This window comes from Sinocyclocheilus rhinocerous, unplaced genomic scaffold, assembly GCF_001515625.1.
Source record: "Sinocyclocheilus rhinocerous isolate Xijiao unplaced genomic scaffold, SAMN03320098_v1.1 scaffold2810, whole genome shotgun sequence".
NCBI classification, from domain to species: domain Eukaryota; kingdom Metazoa; phylum Chordata; class Actinopteri; order Cypriniformes; family Cyprinidae; genus Sinocyclocheilus; species Sinocyclocheilus rhinocerous.
This window is the reverse complement of record NW_015626406.1, coordinates 34310-54123: the sequence shown is the minus strand read 5'-3', so window position 1 is coordinate 54123 and position 19814 is coordinate 34310. Positions and strand designations below refer to the sequence as shown.

General features: G+C 38.3%; 2 protein-coding genes across 4 annotated transcripts; both read right to left on the bottom strand.

Moving 5' to 3' along the window:
* Positions 1–277: 277 nt before the first annotated feature.
* Positions 278–6101, bottom strand: LOC107714716 (zinc finger protein 3-like). Of its 2 annotated transcripts, none has more exons than XM_016520690.1 (5): positions 5973–6101; positions 5039–5204; positions 4530–4645; positions 2683–2826; positions 278–2443 (listed from the first exon to the last, which is right to left on the bottom strand). In XM_016520690.1, exons 2-5 carry the CDS (start codon positions 5181–5183, stop codon positions 1673–1675), a joined length of 1176 nt encoding a protein of 391 aa, XP_016376176.1. In that variant the 5' UTR covers positions 5184–5204; positions 5973–6101; the 3' UTR covers positions 278–1672. The 2 variants fall into 2 exon arrangements, with proteins under 2 accessions (XP_016376176.1, XP_016376169.1); XM_016520683.1 differs by having other exon boundaries at positions 279–2443; positions 5039–5207; positions 5973–6100.
* Positions 6102–6391: 290 nt separating this feature from the next.
* On the bottom strand, positions 6392–18409 carry LOC107714685 (uncharacterized). 2 transcript variants are annotated; one of them, XM_016520627.1, is made up of 10 exons: positions 18329–18409; positions 15350–16022; positions 13680–14201; positions 9999–13477; positions 9651–9837; positions 9317–9475; positions 9114–9203; positions 8832–9027; positions 8530–8713; positions 6392–7967 (listed from the first exon to the last, which is right to left on the bottom strand). In XM_016520627.1, exons 2-10 carry the CDS (start codon positions 15960–15962, stop codon positions 6741–6743), a joined length of 6657 nt encoding a protein of 2218 aa, XP_016376113.1. In that variant the 5' UTR covers positions 15963–16022; positions 18329–18409; the 3' UTR covers positions 6392–6740. The 2 variants fall into 2 exon arrangements, with proteins under 2 accessions (XP_016376113.1, XP_016376123.1); XM_016520637.1 differs by lacking the exons at positions 15350–16022; positions 18329–18409 and having other exon boundaries at positions 13680–13855; positions 14004–14069.
* Positions 18410–19814: the final 1405 nt, after the last annotated feature.

Sequence of the window (19814 nt, the reverse complement as noted above, 5' to 3'; positions counted from 1 at the left end):
AGAGCGGTCTATAAAAACCAGCAGGCAAGAGTAGTGTTATCAGTCAGGAGGAGGTGGATTTAATTCTATCATAAGCTCATTTTGTTATGGTATGATGTGATTTGTAGGTTGAAAGTACTGAATATTTTCACACATTTTTAAAACTATATAGCCATCTGTGTTAAAGGGAAGTTATCCTTTGTTTAACCCACAACATCTGGCCCTGAATTCTTTATTTTTTATAGTAAAATTTCGTGGGATTTCATGTCGCATGATTAATTGGGCAACCAGAAGCGGTTCATGGGTTCACTTTGAGATCAACACCCCCTAGTGGTGAACCATCGGAGTTTCGAAACAGTGTGACGTAACGAAGCTTCGTTTGCTAAAATCACGTGACCTGGCCGGTTTAATACGCGCTCCGAAACACTGATTCGAAACAAAGATTCACAAATGTTTCGAAGGCGCCCATCGCTACGTGAACGCACTGTCCTGAAATCATGTTCTAGTTAATCAAACAAGCTTTCCTTAACCACTTAGTTCCACTCTAACTCTGCTCTATGTATGCTGAGCTTTCTAAACAAAGGCTAACTGAAAAGGTAATGAAAAGGAAAAGTTGCGTCTGACCATTGCACTTAGCTATATCCACTTTCCTCAATCTTCATGAACAATTTATAGAGATATAGATATCGTTCAACTTGTGAAACAGATGTTCAAGCTGATCTTTGTTAAAAGCAATTATGTAAATACCATTTTAAAGGATTTTTCAATAAATGCTTCACAATTAGGCAGAAATGAAATGTTATCATAACCCCAAAGTATGGCGAAAAGGAAGAAACTTTAATCTGTGATAGCAATAGTTAGAGGAGTCACACTTCACTGTAGTCTTAAATTTAAAAACTTCAATGATTTTTAAGTACCTCCTCTCCAATCTCATTAATTCATCATCATGGAAATTCTTTATGGATACACCATAAATTAGAATATCAACACAGAAAAATAAATAAATCGGAAAACATTTAAAACATTTTCAATTAATTATTCAGACATTTACTTCAATCAGAGAACTGCCTTAATTGTGTGTAACATTTAAGTTCAAGTCAAATGTCAAGTCATACCTGTAAAAAAACGGAAACATTTGAAATAAAATTTAGTCCGATCTCGGCAGAAAACAATCATTTAGTAAATCTTTCCACTCACCATTGTACCCACTTTTAAAAATCATGTAAAAACAATAACACATTAGATTCATAGAAAAGAACTTTCAATTTCCCAAAAAAGAAAAAAAAACAACAACAATGTGAAGCCTTAGACAATATAATAAGGCTTTTCTGTGGGTTTTTCTTGGTGGTATTAGTTACAACATGGTTACCCTACAAATGAGAATCCAGTCATGGTATGAATCCTGTTACTTTCCATGCCAAAGCTATGTACAGATGTTAAGAGATACAATGAGGCACCCAAACATGGTTACCACTGTTTACCGTGAACTCCCTACCCTTTGGGTTTCCAGTTTTCAAATAACATGTTCACATAGTGTTGATCTCGAGGGCCACACAGCTGAAGGATCCCCTGCTATGTTACAACTTAAAATCTAAAGTGAACCCTGTCCCCACCTACATTTCTATACACAAAACTTTTAAAAATTGAATTCGTCTTCTGTTAACATACCCCCTTAAAATTCTCCCAAACTGAATTATCTCTTTCCGACTGGCTTCTCTTCTTTTCCATGGCTCTGTTGATGAGCCTTCAGGTTACTTTCTCTGCCAAAGCTCTTCCCGCATGTGGGGCAAGTGTGCCGGCCGGCACTATGCGCCCTTGCCATGTGGGCCTCCAGCTGCTCAGGTCGGTTAAAACTCTCCTCACATTCTCCACAAGCGTGAGGCTTGCGCTGCGTGTGCTTCTCTTTCTTGTGTACTCGAAGCTGCGTCAGGCTGGGGAAAGTGAGGTCACATTCAGTGCAAGGAATCTGCAGAGCTGGCTGAGGAACAGGTTTCTTGTCATCATTTTCTGCTTTATCATCTTCTGCCTTGGGCTCCTGGGTAGATTTGGCTGGGCGTCCTCGTCTTCCTGCTGTGGCTGGTTTTGCAGAAGTGTCTTCTGAATGGTTGGTTTCCTCAGGCCCCTCTGCCTCTTCCTCCTTTTGCTTCGCTTTCTTTTCACCAGCTGCTCCGGCCTCAGTTTTAGGTGGTCTCCCTCGACGTTTGACGGCGGCACTACCGTTGCAGTGCCGGTCACCTGCGTGGTTCTCCTGATGCTGCAGGAGCTCTGCCTCTTCTTCAAATCCCCTACCACATTTACCACATCGGTAGGTCTTAGTGGAATCCTCTGCCTCCTCCCCATCCATGGGCATGGGGTGCTGGGTCAAACGATGGTTACGCAAAAGTCCAGAGCTTCGAAACATATCGTTGCATTCTTTGCACAAGAACTGACGTTCAGGACATACTTGCCGCCGATGTGTTGTTAACTTGTGGAAAGAAAGTGTTGAAATATTAAACATTTTACATTTACAATCATAGCACGTGTAAATCAACCGTACATGGCCATTCTCTCAAACACTACAATAACAATGCCATGAAATTTTTAGCAACTGTATATTGCCTATTTTTGGTAATCAAGTATTTAAGATACTTAATACTCAATAAAAAAGAGATTTTTTCTAATCAAGCAAATTTTCTATTTAACTTCATTTAAAACTCCTCTCACCTCTGAGAATGTGCGGAAGCATTCTTGGCAATGTGCACATTTGAAGGGCTTGTCCTCCTTGTTGTGGGTCGACTGATGTTGTGTCAGTTCCTCAGAGGAGGGGAAGGTTCGATCGCACACGTAGCATGTGAACAGAGTATCGCACTGTTGATGCAAAGACAATAGGCTTGTGAATATACATTGAAGCAAACCAAACTAATCAACAAATCAAACCAAAATGATTTCGTGTTTGAATTTATCACTCGTTTCTTGCAAAGGTCCTTGTTCTGTATTTTACAAGCTAATTTTGTTATTAAATAAATATATTCAATTAAATAATATGGATGGGTAAGGGGATAGAAAAATCAGTTTGTACTTGAAAAAACCCATTACGATTATGGAGAGTCCCCGGAAACCACATACGCAAGAACGTGTTTGTGAGTGTGATATATATTATATATATTTATTGGTGCATTGGTTATAATAGCTATATGGTGGCATAAGTCATGCTATTCCAGTTCTAACAATTTACTGTTGCATCTACTATGTTAAAAATAAAAGGGAAGTACAGTGCAAATAGGTCCTTCCTCTGAAAAAAAAAAAGCTCTGGTGGCAAATTCACAGCTTTCAGTTTGCCAAGTATGTCAAATAAAGCTGACACCACAATAGCTGACGCAACTAATATAAGGAATTTACCATCATTTAAAAACATTAACAGAGCATTCAAAAAAAAGTCATTTTGACAGAAAAATCAGGTATTTGTACACGAGTAAAAAAACTATTCTGATTTTGAAGCAAAAAATGTTGGCAGAACATAAATAAAGCTCAACAAAATAAGAACATAAGCACCAAACAAATGTAATCAAGTGTAAAAGAGTGAAGCCAGTGGTGTTTTTCAGAGTCAGTGAGAACAGGATTTACATTCAGTGAACAGACAGCTTTCCTATTTTATCAGTCACTTGATTTGGGTTAATGGAGATTTCACCTACAAAACATACATCTGCTCATCTCTACGGACATCTGCACGCTTCTGTGAAAGTCAGTAGCATTAGAAGAATGCTTTAAAAACAGACACAAAGCAACACATCCTCACTCAATTATGAGAACTGATACTAGCAAACTAAACTGAGAAACCATTCTGGTGTTTGACACAGAAGTTGAATATTTGCTTGAGTATAATACTGAGTATATTAATTTTGTTTTGATCAATTACGATTAATTACATTGATAAATTACATTTAATTTCAGATGTTTTAATCCAAAGCTACAGGTGCATCTCAATAAATTAGAATGTCGTGGAAAAGTTAATTTATTTCAGTAATTCAACTCAAATTGTGAAACTCGTGTATTAAATAAATTCAATGCACACAGACTGAAGTAGTTTAAGTCTTTGGTTCTTTTAATTGTGATGATTTTGGCTCACATTTAACAAAAACCCACCAATTCACTATCTCAACAAATTAGAATAACTTCTAAACACGTTGTCTCTGTAATGAGCCTAATGAGTAAAAGAACAAAAGTCAAACTACTTCAGTCTGTGTACATTTAATTTATTTAATACACGAGTTTCACAATTTGAGTTAAATTACTGAAATAAATGAACTTTTCCACGACATTCTAATTTATTGAGATGCACCTGTACTTACAAATGAGGAATACAAAAAGCAGAAGCAAAAATCTTAAGGAGACAATAACAGGAGAAACACTAGCAAACATCATCTAGAATAGTGCTAGTATCTAGAAGTAATAATAATACCTAGAAGTATAACCATATCTAATCAAATCAAACTGTGAATGCTGTAAATGACTGAATCTCAAATAATCAGAGATATGTGTTATGGTGCTATCAAAGTAATGCTTCAGCTAACCTGTTGAAGCTGCTGTTTATACTCTTCCCGATGACTCTTCTTCATATGCCTTTCCTTGGCTTTCGAGTTGCAGAAAGTAATAAAACATTGGAAACACTGCAGGCTTTCATGCTGGTCTGAATACAGAGAGAGAGAGAGAGAGGGCGACCAATTCAAACACCAGTAAGGGAGACAATGCTAATTACAAGTTTATAATAAAATATAGTGTAACATCAAGATATAAAAAGGGCCAACCGCAGACATAAAAATCATTTAAAAGCATAACTTTAAAAAAGTTATACTTTTAAGTAATATTACTCCCAAAGACTTAAAGAATGATTATATTTTTTCCATCCCAGCTTTTTTTTTTTTTTTTTTAAATACAAGGACACCATTACCATAACACTATATACAACACTGGCATAACAGTAGTTGTATGCAACAGGTACCCATTAGAAACATACATTTAAACCTGGAGGTCTATCCAAATCCATTCCAGCACTAAATCAGTGATTTTCCTTCATACTCACATGACTGAATGACAGGAGGTGGTGCATGCTCCTGAATGGAGGTGGTGTAGGTATCCTCTGTCTTCTCAGAGGGCAGATCAGCAGGGGCAGCAGCCTCTCCTCCGCCCATTACTATCTCCTCTATATTCAATATGTCTGAGTCCATTATGAGGAATTAAGTGTAAGCCTGCTGTAAATGAGATTATAGTCAATCAATCTATGCATACAAATACGGTATAAACGTGTTAAGAGTGTGCACGTATCACAAAACCCGTCACCCATTTAAAAAGCGCCACTCAAATAATTAATTAACGCGAGAATGCAACTGAACCGTTTCTACGAGTTTTCAGACAGAAGTTTTGACACTGCTGAATAAGAAAAGTCACCCGAGTCATTAAAACATACAACATAGCTGACGTGCTTCAAGTAACATACATATACCGACCTTTGTTTCACACATTAATAACTTAATATCGCAGTAGCCTTAAATATTTGTTGATAATATAAAAATATGGTTTCATTTTAGAAAACAGAGTTAGGAGACCAAACGTTTCCATTCGCGCGTTTTAGAGCCGCCTACCGTTTGTTCGCATTAACTAAGCTATGCTAAGCTACATGCTTCCGACTAACGAGGCCCACAGTGGCCTTAAGCTTCTGCGAACCAAACCAATGCTATGTAGCTAACTAGCTAATTTCTTAATGTATTGAAATTAGTCCCACTACTAATGCATCGAAACCACTGTAAAAATAAACGTTTGAACGGAGCTATGCGTTTATTTTTTGTTAAGCTGCTATAACGTTAGCTAGCTGCTGAGTTAGAGGTTAAACTTGATGCAGACTAACAACCAAGTTCGCTGCCCAAAAGCTCTTAAAACAAAGCCCAAAAGAGGGAAACATTTCTATTTTTAAGTTCATTCAATTTCAGTCTTAAACATTAATTTATCAAAATTCTTACCTGAAAGAGAATAACCTTTTTGTCCGGAGGGAAAATGCCTAAGCCAGAAATTCATATGAAAATAAATGGGGCGCAAACGTATAGCCAGTGACCCGCTGTTAAGACTGAAAAAACCTGCATCACGTGCCAAGGCGTCCGCTGTACTTTCCATTGTGCTCATAGGAAAGCAGAATAGGTATCTAGACGGCCTGTTTGTCATGCAAAACAAGTTAATGGCTTCCAAAATGATTTAACATTGTTAATTGTGTAGCCCATATATAAAATAATTGCATATGCACAGAAAATTACTATAATTGTATAGGTTAGATATAAATGCATAAAAGTGTTTATCACAAGACTGAGCTCATACTATAAAATGTAAAAGCTTTTATTTCATACAAATAGACTGAAGATGCCTTTACAATGCACAATGAGCAGGAAGTCAGGAATTATTAAATGAAAACATCACTTTCTAAAATGACCTTTTCCTTTTAGGAAATAGAAAGCAAACAATGCATGGGACATGTTCTAATGTTTGCTAGGTTTAAAATACAATACAACTTCAGTAGCAACATAAAAAGGAAATATAACAATCACAATATAACATTCATTATACATCCAAGTGGACTTAATTGAATCATTTTTGCACAACTACAAAACCTGGACAAGAATAGATATGGATGGCTCAGGGTTTGTTTTGAGTCATGATGAGCAATAACTTAATGTTTAACCATCTTATTTAAGTAAATGAGTAAAAGTTTAAGTTAAAATGTGCACAGTCTGTATGCCTCATGAAGACCCCTGACTGTGAAACTTCAGGAAGCAGTTGTGGTTTCGAGAAATGCACAGGAACACACAACATTTGAGACACCGCACACGTGATGTTCTCTCACAGCCTCCGAAACGACACCTCCTGGCCTCCTCGCCCTCTGCCAGCTGCTCCGGCCAGTGCCCAAAGCCATCATACCGTGTATGCTCATCAGGCAAAGGGGTCTCAAGAACCTGAGAAGGTCTTGAGTTTGTATCTGGACCATGTAGTTTTGGAGCAGGAGGGCAGGGAGGTGATGAGTCTTGTGCTTCAACACCACTGGAGAGAATCAATGCTTTGGCCACCTCCAAACGAAATGCCATAAGTGATAACAGATCTGTAATATGACTGTAATCTTGCTTATACTGTATCCATGCATTTACCAAAACCAGATCGATCAAGTCCCAGAGAACAGACTGCGGCCAAGCGCTGACTGCTGAGTTTGTGCAGGGAGTGCGATAAAGACTTCTCAAGTCACGGTTGAGATTCGCCGCTTTAATCGCTCTCTCGAAGCCGCTGACAAGAGATGTTGAGCGAGGTTTTTCCTTTACCACTGCTGAAAGGATGAAGCCATGATGACACCTGAAAAGCTTGAGTTTTCCATCCGAGCTCACAAACTCGTCACCTATTTGCCCTCTTGCTCCACCGACCTTGCCAGCGCTTTGCACACCAGCCTCTAAAAGATGCTCTAGCATAGAAGGTGTAGAAAGCTCTGGTTTGCAAAGAAACACCATACTTTCGTTTCTCTCCTTACCTCTACACACCATTTTCTCGACTACATCTTCTCTATTGGAGTCATCTACACTCAAGTTGAAGTCCACAACCAACCCTCCACCATTTATGACAACTGTGTGAAGTAAAGAATGGGTTGGGTGTCTTTGAAAAGGAAGGGGGTACTGGTCTACCCCATAGTTTCCATGTCGCTTCAGTCCCCGGCAACCGTCTTGAACTCTTCTAATCAATGACATTACCTTCCACAAAGGATCTGTCTTTAAGTTCGTGCAATTATGTGCCTCTTTGTAACTGTCAGCTTCATTACTCTGTCCCGGCTGGTTTCTGTTCCTTTCTTCAGAATGCTGATCAGAAGCTTCACCAGAACTGGCTAGCTTCACTTTACGAGTGAGCTCACAGAACCTTGAAGCCGACATGGCATCGGAGATCAGAGGTACTCGTGTGCAGTCTTCCCAGTAGAGCTTTGTGCTTGGAAACTTTGTGGTAGAAAAACAGACAAAGAGAGATGGAGAGACATGTCTCAGTTTTCTGAGCAGTTTTTGAAAAAGTAAAACAATAAGATGGTGACAATATCATCTTAAAACATACTACTGATTAGACTAAAATCAATGAATTCTATATTTTAAACAATGTAACAATTACATTTTCTAAATGAACTATATGATATTTTTCAATGTAAAAATCATGGGACATGGGGGGGGGGGGTTAAAAACTCAAGTTTTTTTTTACACTTTTTAAACCTTGCACTAATGTTTAAACCAGGAAACCTAAATGAGCAATACATAAATAACTGTAAATGCTATAAAAGTGGTGTAGGGGCAGGTTTTTTCAGGGCACTTGACAAATTCAAATAATAGTGATAAAAACATTCAAAACAATATAAAGTCAAACAAATTCAAATTATTTAATAAACTGTTTTAGAATTATGCTTTATCTGACTATTTAAAATCATTTTTCCATGACAAAAAATATTAAGGACCATGGTTTGTCACCATCTTTTGGGAGTGACCCATTTTTCAAATGTTGTCATGTACTAACCTTTAGAGTTCCCATTGCAATGTGGATTCCCACATACTGTGCAACCTCGTTTTCTGTAACAAGGTTTGGCAGTTTTGATGTTTCCCTTGTGCAAACAGCAATTTCTTTCCACGTGTCCAAACTAAAATACTGATTAAAGTAGTTAATAGACTTCCAGTTGAGCTGCCTCTCTGGTTCTGTGTGCCTTGTTAGGGAGCCAGCCATGTTTATAAAGAATAGAGAAAAAAAAACAGCTGTTAAAGACTGCTGAGTGATAGTAATTTGGCATTCCTAGTATTTTATGTAATGCCGACAATACTCACGTTTTCCCACTTGAATCACATCTCTCTCTGCCATTTTGATGTACTGTACCATTACTCTGTATTCCATGGTAACAGGACATCACAATAGTTTCAGCTTCTGGTTCAGAGTGGACATTATCGGCATCATCCGTGTCTGAATTCTCAGAAAGGAATTCTAAAAAGCCTTGAGTTCTCTGCTGTTCAGAATTAACATCACCTACAAAAACAATAAAGCACATTCTGAAACTAAGCTCACAGGACAGACCACACATTAAAGCATTAAACTCCTATTCTTTTATTTACCCTCTTCAGATGTTGTGTATAGATGCTGAACGTCCATTTGTACTGAACCCACGCTGACTTCATCACATTCTTTAATTCCAGATGAAGCCCCTACAGGTGTTAGAGTTGGGAAGTTATAGGTGGGACAGATGAATGATGACATACAAAAAAAAACACACAAATGTATTCAACATTGCAATTAACAGTGCAATGACGTCTCTCACCTGCAAGTTCCCCCGAATTCAAGCACATCCGATCCGCTTGAGGGGGCTCCACTAAATGCTCCCTCTCTTCCTCCTTAACAGGATAAAATATACATTGCTTGCTGTAGGATTGCAGGGGTACTACATGCGAGTCCGAAGATGTGCCATCTCTGTTCTTGTCTGAAAGACGAATAGAAAAATTTGCAAAAAAATTTGCAAAAAGACACAACTGATTTTGTACACAATTTTAGGTTTTGCAAGATTTTGCAGATAAGCTGCTCCAACTATTTTCCTGATACAACTATTAGAACAGAAACTAATATTTATTCAGTTAAATAATTTAGTTAAAACTGACCTTGACATGCAACACGATGATGGACAGGCTGAAGTGCCTGAAAAATCTCAGTTGTAGTCAAGTGGTCTTCAGCTTTGACAAAAAACATTTGTACTCCACGCATCACACCACTCTCAGAAGAAATCAGACTGTGGTGAACCAGATTTGAAGAACGTTCTTCTATTTTCATGTCAGATGATGTGTTTGCCTTGAATGAGAACATTAGGTAACTCGGATACATAATACACATACTGTATACATTACATGACACAATAAATACTCAATACTCCCTAAAAGGGTTTAAAAGTCAATACTCAAATGTTAAAGGACAACATCTGAAGAGTCTGGAAAACATGCAAAAACACTCACCCTAGTCCGACTCTGGGTGTTTGGATTTTCCATATTTCTCTCACGAGCAGTCAAGAATTTTTCCAGTATGATTCCGGGAGAGCTGCCGTCTCGAACCAGCTCTCTAGATTCTTCAAACGAACTGTCTTCAGAGTTTACAATATCCATTACACTTGTGGTAACAGAGTCCAACTCAAAAACGACCTGTTCCTCAGGAGCCTCCTCAGAAGACGATGGTTGACAAGTTTCAGAGGCATTAACTTCATTCATGTCCTTTTCTTTGTTCTTTCCCTCCGGAGTATCAAGTACACACAAATGATAGAGAACTTGGCATTCTTGTGGATCCTTATTTCCTTCCATGTCCTTTGTACTTCTGTTTTCTGTGCTAGTCCTTCTTCCAAGCGGTTTCTTGCCCCGGCTTCTTCCAACTCCTTTCTTACCTTTTGTCACAGAATTTTCTCCCATCACTCTTTTATGATCATCAACTCGACGAACAAGTACCTCCTCTTCTTCTTGCTTTATCTCTGGCTCAGTAAGAACATTTTGAGTCAATGCTACACTGGCATCTTTTGCAGACTCTTGAGACTGAGAACATGAATTGCTCACTTCACTTTCATGCTCTTGAGAGACACCCGAAATGTTACCTATCTGAGTGTTATGGTTGTCATCTGCATTTTTTTCTTCAACCATGACTAAATTCACCTCTAAGGGCAGTTCTTCTTTAATTTCTTCCTCTGCTGCATCTTTGAGTTCAGCGCAAGAAGTTTCTGTGATGGACCCGACCTCATGGCACTGTTCTTTTTCTGACACACTCTCACTAGTATTTTCTGTGAGCTCCTGGGGCATGATGCTTTTGCTTAAGGCTGGTGTTGAGGCCTGAGAAGGGATCTTGCAAACTTCTAAAGGATTTTGCTCAGAAGGCTGCTCAAGTCCAGAAACAATACCTTCAACATCTTTGTCTCTTTCTTGTTCCTTTCCTTCAACACCACCAGAAGCAAGTGTCAAAGAAGGAGACGGACTTAACGCTGGGAATGATAGTCTTTCTCCCACAATCTCCCCCACCTCAGTCTCCATGTCCCAATCTGTTGCAACCTGAATTTCAAATACATTAGGTGGAATACATTTTGCATTAGGACCAGGTCTTATGATTCGTTTTTTAACAACATCAGTTGTCTCATCTGGGAAGGATGCCTTTCCAGCTGAGTGCCAGGATGCCATATGTTCCTGTAAAGCAGACACTTCTGAGAATGTCTTTCCACAGTCCTGGCACCCGAGAGTAAGTTGAGAATATGGAGGGCTCAATGCAATTTCCTGGTCTATCTTTGTAGGAGCTTTGCGTTTCCGTACAATTTTGGGCTTTGTAGTCACAGAACCAGGGCTGTTCTCAACAGAGGGCATTTCAAATGAAAGGGGCTCTACCTGACACTCTAACAAATTATTTCCACCTGATTTTGTTTTCTTTTTGTGTGCTGCCTTCAAGGATTTGCTCGGTGCAGTTTTTGTTTTTTTCAGCACCTTGTTATTACACTTGCTTGGGGGTGACTTCTCGAGATCAGTAGCATCCAACTTGTGTACCTTCAGCTGAGGCTGCTTGTGACCTTTTAATAAGAGCAATGCTTGTTTCTCTATGTGAGCCAGATCTGGTACATTAGGTCTAGATTTTGCCTGTGTTATTTTATGCTTTGGTAATTTGTGGGTATTCTTCTTTAAACCATCCTTTTGGGTTTTCCTAACCTTAGGTTTCTTGGGATATTCATCTTCAGATGTTTTTCCTTGCTTCTTTTTCTTTTGTACAGGTACCAGTGTTTCATCTTGGTGAGCCTCCTGGATAGAGTTTGACTTCTTGTCCAACTTGTTTTGATTCATTTTTCTCTTCTGGGGTTTCACTTGCTGCCTTTCTTCCGTTTCCACCAAAACAGTGTCTGATGAATTAGTAATTTGACCCATTGTCTTCACTGCTGCTTCTAAAGGATTTTCAACCCCCTTTCCTTTTTTATCTTTTTGCAATTTTTGGTTAAAATCCAATTTATTGTCATGCTGAGACAAAAAAGGAACTTGGTCTTGATTGCTAATTTGCTGGTTCTGGTTTTGTTTGGTTTTTGATGTTTTTATTACCTTCGGTGTAGAGTTTTTGTTCTTCTCAGCTGGTCCAAATCTGACAACAAGCTTTTTGTTCTTCACCTTTTCACTTTTTTTATTAATTACTTTTGATGTACTTTTTGAAGTATTAACTTTCTTGGTTGTTGCTACCTTGCCACCACATACTTCACTTGTCTCCTTGGTCTCTATTTTGTCAGCCAATTGTTTCTTAGATCTTTTTTTCTTTGTTGGAAGTTTCTTCTGAACAAAAGGGCAATCCTGTAAACTGGCTCTAGTTTGGTCTGGTGTTCGCACAAAGCTTTGTTGAATGTCAATTACAGTGTCATTCTGCACAGTGCTGAGAGAATCAGGCTGAGATTGTGGTTCCACTGGCATGGATGGTTCCTTCTCTGACTCAGCTTGGTCTTTTTGAGCTGGGATCTCCTGAAGTTCTTGAGGTTCACTTAATTTGCCTACATCACACTGTTCACTTACCACCAGTGACTCAGATTCCACTGACAATTCTGTTGAATCTAGCATTTGTGTAAAACATGGCGTCTCTACATTGGTAACCGTTTCCTCTAATGCTACTGTGTCAACTGGCACACTTTCCTCCTCCACATGGTGAGACATTGCAGTTTCCAGTTGAGGAATTAAGGGTGGTTCATTATTAGTTTCCAAAGCTGCAATGCCTTGTGTGACTGGAATAAGTTCCTCTGCTCTTTGTGCAATCTCATTAACAGAATCATTCTGTGGTACTTCAACATGTAAAGGTGTTTGATCCAGCAAAACTGAAGTTTCAGTCTGTATTGGTATAAGTTCAAGATGAATTTCATCCATTTGCATTTGGACCTCTGTTTGTGTCAGTTCAACAGCTGTTACTTGGGTCTCTGAGTTTTCTGATGAAATAATTTTTTCTTCTCGTGACAGAACAGTTTCCTTTTGTTGCAAATCTCCAATTTCTGCTGACAATTGAAGGTTAATTTGCTCTGTTTTTGATGAGTCTGTGTCAGATTTCTCACACTGTGTTGGCTGAACAATTGACTCCATAAAATTCACATGTAATGGTTGCATTAATGGCTGTGAATGGGGTGACCCAAAGCTTTGTGGCTGCAAAGGCAATATAACCAACTGATTCACTTTCTGTACATTTCCAAGTTTTTCAATTAGCCTTTTAATTTGCTCAGGATCCAGCTTATTCATTTGCTGTGGTGCTGGTCCGACAGTTTCCATGATCAGAGTCTGTGGTTGTCCATTTGCGGTCTGTGTCAGAGCAGGTCCAGGTGGCTTTAGTTGTGGCACCAACACAGTTCTACTTTGCGACTCTTGAGAGTGTTTATTTTTGATGTGAAGAAGTTGTGCTTTAGAAGTCTTGAAGACTGCAGCACACTGTGAGCATAGGAATTTCCGCTCATTTTTTCCTGCAGAATAACAAGTATAAATAAATCAAATGGTCAGCACAGCAACATTTACATTTAACAATCTGCAATGACGCTGAATTGTTAAAGAGGTATTACATTTGTTATCGTTATTGTATATATATCAGCAGATGTTGGATATTAGATAATCTTTGATGTCTTTTTAGTGTTTTATTTGTGGTGTTTTAAGGTTTTGGTAATTTACCTTTATCTCTTTTTTTCTTTGTGGTGGTTGAAGCATTTGTCTGGTCATCTTGGTTATCTTCTTTCTGATGTTTTTCTAAGTGGTGCTGAAGAGACTTGGATGCAGAAAACTTTCTACCACATTGTTTGTGCATGCAAACAAAAGGCTTTTCTGCTGTGTGTACCCGTTGGTGGTATCTGAGCAAAGTAAAAGTTTTGAAAGGCTTGCCACACTCTGAGCAGGTGTATCCATGTTTGCTGAAGTGAATTTTTTTTTTGTGACTTGTTAGCTCACAGGATTGGTAGAAGGCCTCACTACAGAACGGGCACTTGAACCGCTCATTACCTGTGTGTGTGCGTTGATGGGCCATGAGTTCTGTGGAGGAAGTGAAATGCTGATCACAAACATAGCAAGTAAAGAGTGCATCTACCAGAATGCACTGCTGATACTCTGCAGGGTGGCTCATTTTAAGGTGCCGTTCTTTGCTTTTGGAGTCACTGAAGATGATGTGACATTCTAGGCACTGTAGTGAGAGCTGGGATGCTAGAAGTTGGTATTAAACACAAAACAATGCATATTAGAAAAGTGAGTCACAGAAAGAGCAAGTTATGAAATTTTTAATAAATATTAATTTATTAAAAAATTAAATGTATGAATGAATCGTTCAAAATAACACCAGCAATATTCATTAAGAAAATAATATCAATTTCAGTTTCATGCCAACTTTAACATTTGTAAATACAGTTGAGGTCAAAAGTTTACAACCCCCTTTCAGAATCTGCAAAATGTTAATTCTTTTACCAAAATAAGAGGGATCATACAAAATGCATGTTATTGTTGATTTAATACTGACCTGAATAAGATATTTCACATAAAAGATGTTTACATATAGTCCACAAGAGAAAATAATAGTTGAATTTATAAGTGAAAACTTTTAAAAGTGAAAACCTTCGAACAGAATGGAGATGTGTACATTTTTATTTTGTCAAATATCATATTTTTTTCATTTAGTACTGCCCTTCAGAAGCTACAGAAGATAGTTACATGTTTCCCAGAAGACAAAATAAGTTAAATTTACCCTGATATTCAAATTCAAAAAGTTTTCTCCCCCCCGGCTCTTAATGCATGTTTTTTCCTTCTCGAGCATTAGTGAGCGTTTGAACCTTTTGTAATAGTTGCATATGAGTCCCTCAGTTGTCCTCGGTGTGAAAAGATGGATCTCAAAATCATACAGTCATTGTTGGAAAGGGTTCAAATACACAAAAATGCTGGAAAACCACAGAATTTGTGGGACCTGAAGGATTTTTCTGAAGAACAGCAGGCAGTTTAACTGTTCAGGATAAACAAGGGACTCATGAACAACTATCACTAAACAAAAAACACATCTGTGGGTCATTCAGCTAACAGCACAGTATTTAGAATCAAGGGGATGTAAACTTTTGAACAGGGTCATTTTTATATATAAAATGTTTCTCTTGTGGACTATATGTAAACATATTTTATGTGAAATATCTTATTCAGGTCAGTACTAAATAAACAATGACATGCATGTTGTATGATCCCTCTTATTTTGGTAAAATAATTAACATTTAGCAGATTCTGAAACTTTTGACCTCAACTGAATATGAGTACCGTAACAATATTTTATTGCTATGCAATGGGGAAACACACACAAGAGTCAAATTACTTACAGGTGAGAGGTATTACTTTGGCCATGTCAATTTTCAAAGGGTTAAATTTGTCCTTCTTTGGAGGGATATTCTTTCTGTCTGCATTACATACTGTACTTCCAGTTGATGATTTAATATTGGCACAACTTTTTCGTGTTTCATTAGAGCTTATGGGATCTACAGGCACACAACTTGCAGCCGTCAAGTCTGATGAGCTTGTTTCATTGGATGCATGCTCACATTCCACTTCTGTCACAGTATCCGAACTCGACTCAGCCAGACTTGACTGATTTTCACAATGAAAGCCTGCAACGTTGTCAGTTTCATCTGTTCCCTCTTTAGCAGCTTCAGGTTGTGTGCTGTCCTCTTCTGTTACTACAGGAAGTGCACAATGCTCCACTGTTTCCTCTACAGGGGTTATAGGCTCTATTATTGGTGGTGCTGGGACATATAGGTCCAGCTTCAACTCAAGGCCACTGTTTTTTTCTGTACCCTCTGTAGCCTCTATTCCATGTACAATACTATCTAACGGTGCTTCCAAAGGAGACAGACTGTCTGAAAGTGAAAGGTGCTCATTGTGCAGATTTGTTTCAGGAGCAGATGGTTCACAGAGTGGGTCATTAGCAAGCTCCATGATGCTCAAATTCCGATGTATAACTCGATGTTAAATTGAATTCAGGTCTCTAAAGTTCTCCTAAAATAGAAAATATGCAAGTTAATTTACAAAAATAAGAGGAACACACTAAAAACATATATACACATCTAATGTCACAATGCACCATACAGTTTTGAACTAACAAAAAATGTGCCAAAATTACGGCTGTATAAATCTAACTCTAGATTTTTTTTAGACATGTTAGCATGTAAATATCAATAATTAGCATGGTGGAGGAAGTGAGCCTACAGAGCCCAGTCATATATAAGTTTCTTAAGGATATCTGAATAGCCTTCCAATAAAGTGGGCCTTACACATTAAAGGGGTCATATGATGCTGCTAAAAAGAACATTATTTTGTGTATTTGGTGTAATGAAATGTGTTTATGCGGTTTAAAGTGAAAAAAAACACATTGTTTTCCACATACTGTACATTATTGTTTCTCCTCTATGCCCCGCCTTTTTGAAACGCGTTGATTTTTACAAAGCTCATCGGTCTGAAAAGCGAGGTGTGCTGTGATTGGCCAGCTGTCCAGTGCGTTGTGATTGGCCGAATACCTCAAGCGTGAGACGGAAATGTTACGCCCCTCACATACTGTTGATGTCGTGTCCGGCCGGAGCGACGAGACATAAACATTAAAACCCATTACAAACGAGGCATTTGTTGCATCCAGTGGGGACATAATTACTGATTATAATGACTTATACTGTCTTTTTACACGTTGCATTGCGTATCGTGCCGCGTAAACATAAAACCATGTCTGCATTTGTGATCGGAGAAATGACAAACAACAAGCGCTACTCTACACTGCCCAAAACTCACTTTAAAGAAACGGTCTTTGAGCAGAGACGCATTGTAGGCTACTCTGCAGGTTCAGGAAACGGTCCTCCATTGCATCACACACGGCGGCTAGAGTGAGCGGAGCCCGGCGGGCTTGAGAACGGCGTGGCCGGCGGATTTGACGAAGGAGCGGCGTGCGGGCTTGCGGCAACCACATGTGGCGACCCCGGGCTGGACTCCGCTTCACGTGTTAGAACGAGCCGTTTTAGGTAGGCGTGGCTGACTCTTAACTTTTATAAAGAATATCTCTTTGGTTTTGAGACTTTAGTGTTTGCAACTTTACAGATCTTCTTTATGCACCAAGAGCTTGTAACACTCCAAAGAGAAAGGAAAAATTTAAATCGCATCATATGACCCCTTTAATCTCTCATCTCAGCTCTCGTTTTGACATAGACTTATATAAATACTTATTATATACTTATATATAATATATATAAATCATGTAGGCCTAAATGTATTCTAGCAGACCCCAAAAATAAAACTATGAACTTGTAAATGGGCATAATATGGGCAGTTTAAACCTACTTCTTTTTTTTTTCTTCTTTTTTTTGTAAATAAGAACACATTTTAACAGAAATTCTTCTAAATTATTTTATTAAATAAACATGTTGATTTTTTGATAATTAATCAGGGTACCTAATTAAAAACTGGATTACAGTTATAGGCACATAAATTTTACATACTGCCACAGATACTTTGTCAGTTTTGCTCTGCTAATGAAGATAGTTATGAACAAAGCCAAAGCAAAATCGGACCACTGCATCTCCGATCAAAATACAGTTGTGGTGTTTTCTTCCTAAATAAATAAGTGTTTATGAACAAATTGGTTAAATGAATGATTCAATGACTCACTCAAAATGATGGTTCCTCTATCAATGTAACCTACAGAAAGAGTCTATGAACAATCCCCACCATTAATGCACAGACTGACAGCCTGTCTGGAACACATACAATACATACATATGGAGTGACACAAACAATGAAAAGTGCTGCTGGATTATACCAGCACTCTCAGCGCTCAATCAATAAAACTGCAACTAATTGTCTTATAATTAGAATTGTTAGATAAAATAATTGAGTAAATGCAACCTTTGCAACATTCATGATACAAATTAATGTAGTAGTTGTTTTGGTGAGGTGTACAATATAAAGAAACCTGTTCAAGTGGTTATTGATATGATATGATATTGATATGATAAATCTGCTGCCTATGAATGTACATCATCACTAGGTTTTGAGACACAGCCCAATTCACAGGTTTATTAAAATCATTTGAGCAACGAAGGAAAGAGAAGTCGAAATAAACACGACTACAAGAATATGGCTGTTTACTCTCACTCGTGCATTGGTTAGATCCTTCAATGTTTCGCCAGCGAGGATTTGCTGTTCTGACCCATTGTGTGCAAAACTGCCTGTTATATGGCGCGTCTGTGCGCGGTTGTATGCATAGCCTTAAAGGTGTGACTCCACAGCAATGCATTAACTAATATAAACCCCCAACTCACCGGTTTTCTTTTTCATCCTACCAGCATCTTTTCTACTCTGCATTTTCTTGATAGACCATTGATTTTGCCATTATCTGATGGGCTTTATGTGAGATCGCCATATCACAACATTGAGATGCAGGTTGTGTGACGTCACGCACAAACTGAGACTCTATGTGGGAGTTGTAGTTCACAGAAATAGTTGTAGTCCTTGAAACAAATATTAGTCGTTTCAGGGATCGCATCGCATTCGCGCCTCAAAACTTGGTGGGGCGAAATGTAGAGGTATGTTGATATTTCATTTCGTGAATATCAGAGCATTATATAGGACAAAGCACTGAGGTCACATGTAGGCTACTTTATGATTTGCGCAAAAAAGTCTTTATTGTTCAGTCAACTCATGTTTTCACAAAGTTACATTATACACTGGAAGCAACATTGATATATATATATATATATATATATATATATATATATGAACGATAGAATGATGTGTGTGTGTGTATATATATATATATATATATATATATATATAGTGACCCTGGACCACAAAACCAGTCATAAGGGTCTATTTTTTTAATTTGACATTTATACATCATCTGAAGATGAAGATGAATAAATAAGCTGAATAAATACGGGGCAGTCGTGGCCTAATGGATAGAGAGTCGGACTTGTAACCCAAAGTAACTCGAGTCTCAGGTCTGTGAGCATAAGTATTGTAACAGTTGCCTCACAGGTCGTTCTAAGTGATCAACTGGGTCCTGTTGCATTACTTCTTCAGATATTACAAGCAGGGATTATGTCGTATCAGTTATATCCATTGCTTTTGCATTCTGAGTCTTGCATTCGATAACGACACACACAAACCAGGATGAAGACAAGGGAGCTAACTTTGAGAGAAAAGCAAGCAATTTGGATGCTAAAAGAAAAGAGGAAGTCAATTAGAGCTATAGCAAAAACAAAGGAACCAACAACGACCTGATCGGCTGAGAAAAACAACAGTATAGTTGATGACAGACAAATCATAAAAGCTGTGAAAATGAACCCTAAAATACATGACTGTAAAATCACCAACAAACTCCAGAAAGCTGAGGTGATGCTCTGACAATCTATTGTCCGGAGGAGACGTTGACACAGAACTACAGAGGCTACACAGCAAGATGCAAACCTCTGACCAGCACCAAAAATAGAAAGGCAAGATTAGAGTTTGCAAAAAAGCACAAAGGTGAGCCAGTAGATTTTTGGAACTGAGTTTTATGAACAGATGAGACAAAGACGAACCTTTATCTAAGTGACGGGAAAGCAAAAGTGTGGAGAAAAAGGCAACTGCAAATGATCCTAAGCATACAGCCTCATCTGTAAAGCATGGTGGAGGTGGTGTCATGGTATGGACATGTCTCTGGAACAGGCCCTTTCAATTTTAATGATGACTTAATGTATGATGACAGTAGCAGAATGAATTCGGAAGTGTATAAAACCATCTTGGCTACCAATATTCAAGAAAATG

What these genes read in the sequence shown, in the direction of transcription:
- LOC107714716 (XM_016520690.1), bottom strand. Translation starts at nt 5,183, where the DNA reads ATGGACTCAGACATATTGAATATAGAGGAGATAGTAATGGGCGGAGGA. An exon ending in ACCTCCTGTCATTCAGTCAT is followed by an intron (nt 4,646 to 5,038) that starts GTGAGTATGAAG and finishes CTCTGTATTCAG; the next exon opens with ACCAGCATGAAAGCCTGCAG. An exon ending in GCTTCCGCACATTCTCAGAG is followed by an intron (nt 2,444 to 2,682) that starts GTGAGAGGAGTT and finishes TCTTTCCACAAG; the next exon opens with TTAACAACACATCGGCGGCA.
- LOC107714685 (XM_016520627.1), bottom strand. Translation starts at nt 15,962, where the DNA reads ATGGAGCTTGCTAATGACCCACTCTGTGAACCATCTGCTCCTGAAACA. An exon ending in TCATCGTGTTGCATGTCAAG is followed by an intron (nt 9,476 to 9,650) that starts GTCAGTTTTAAC and finishes TTCGTCTTTCAG; the next exon opens with ACAAGAACAGAGATGGCACA. An exon ending in ATACACAACATCTGAAGAGG is followed by an intron (nt 9,028 to 9,113) that starts GTAAATAAAAGA and finishes TTGTTTTTGTAG; the next exon opens with GTGATGTTAATTCTGAACAG.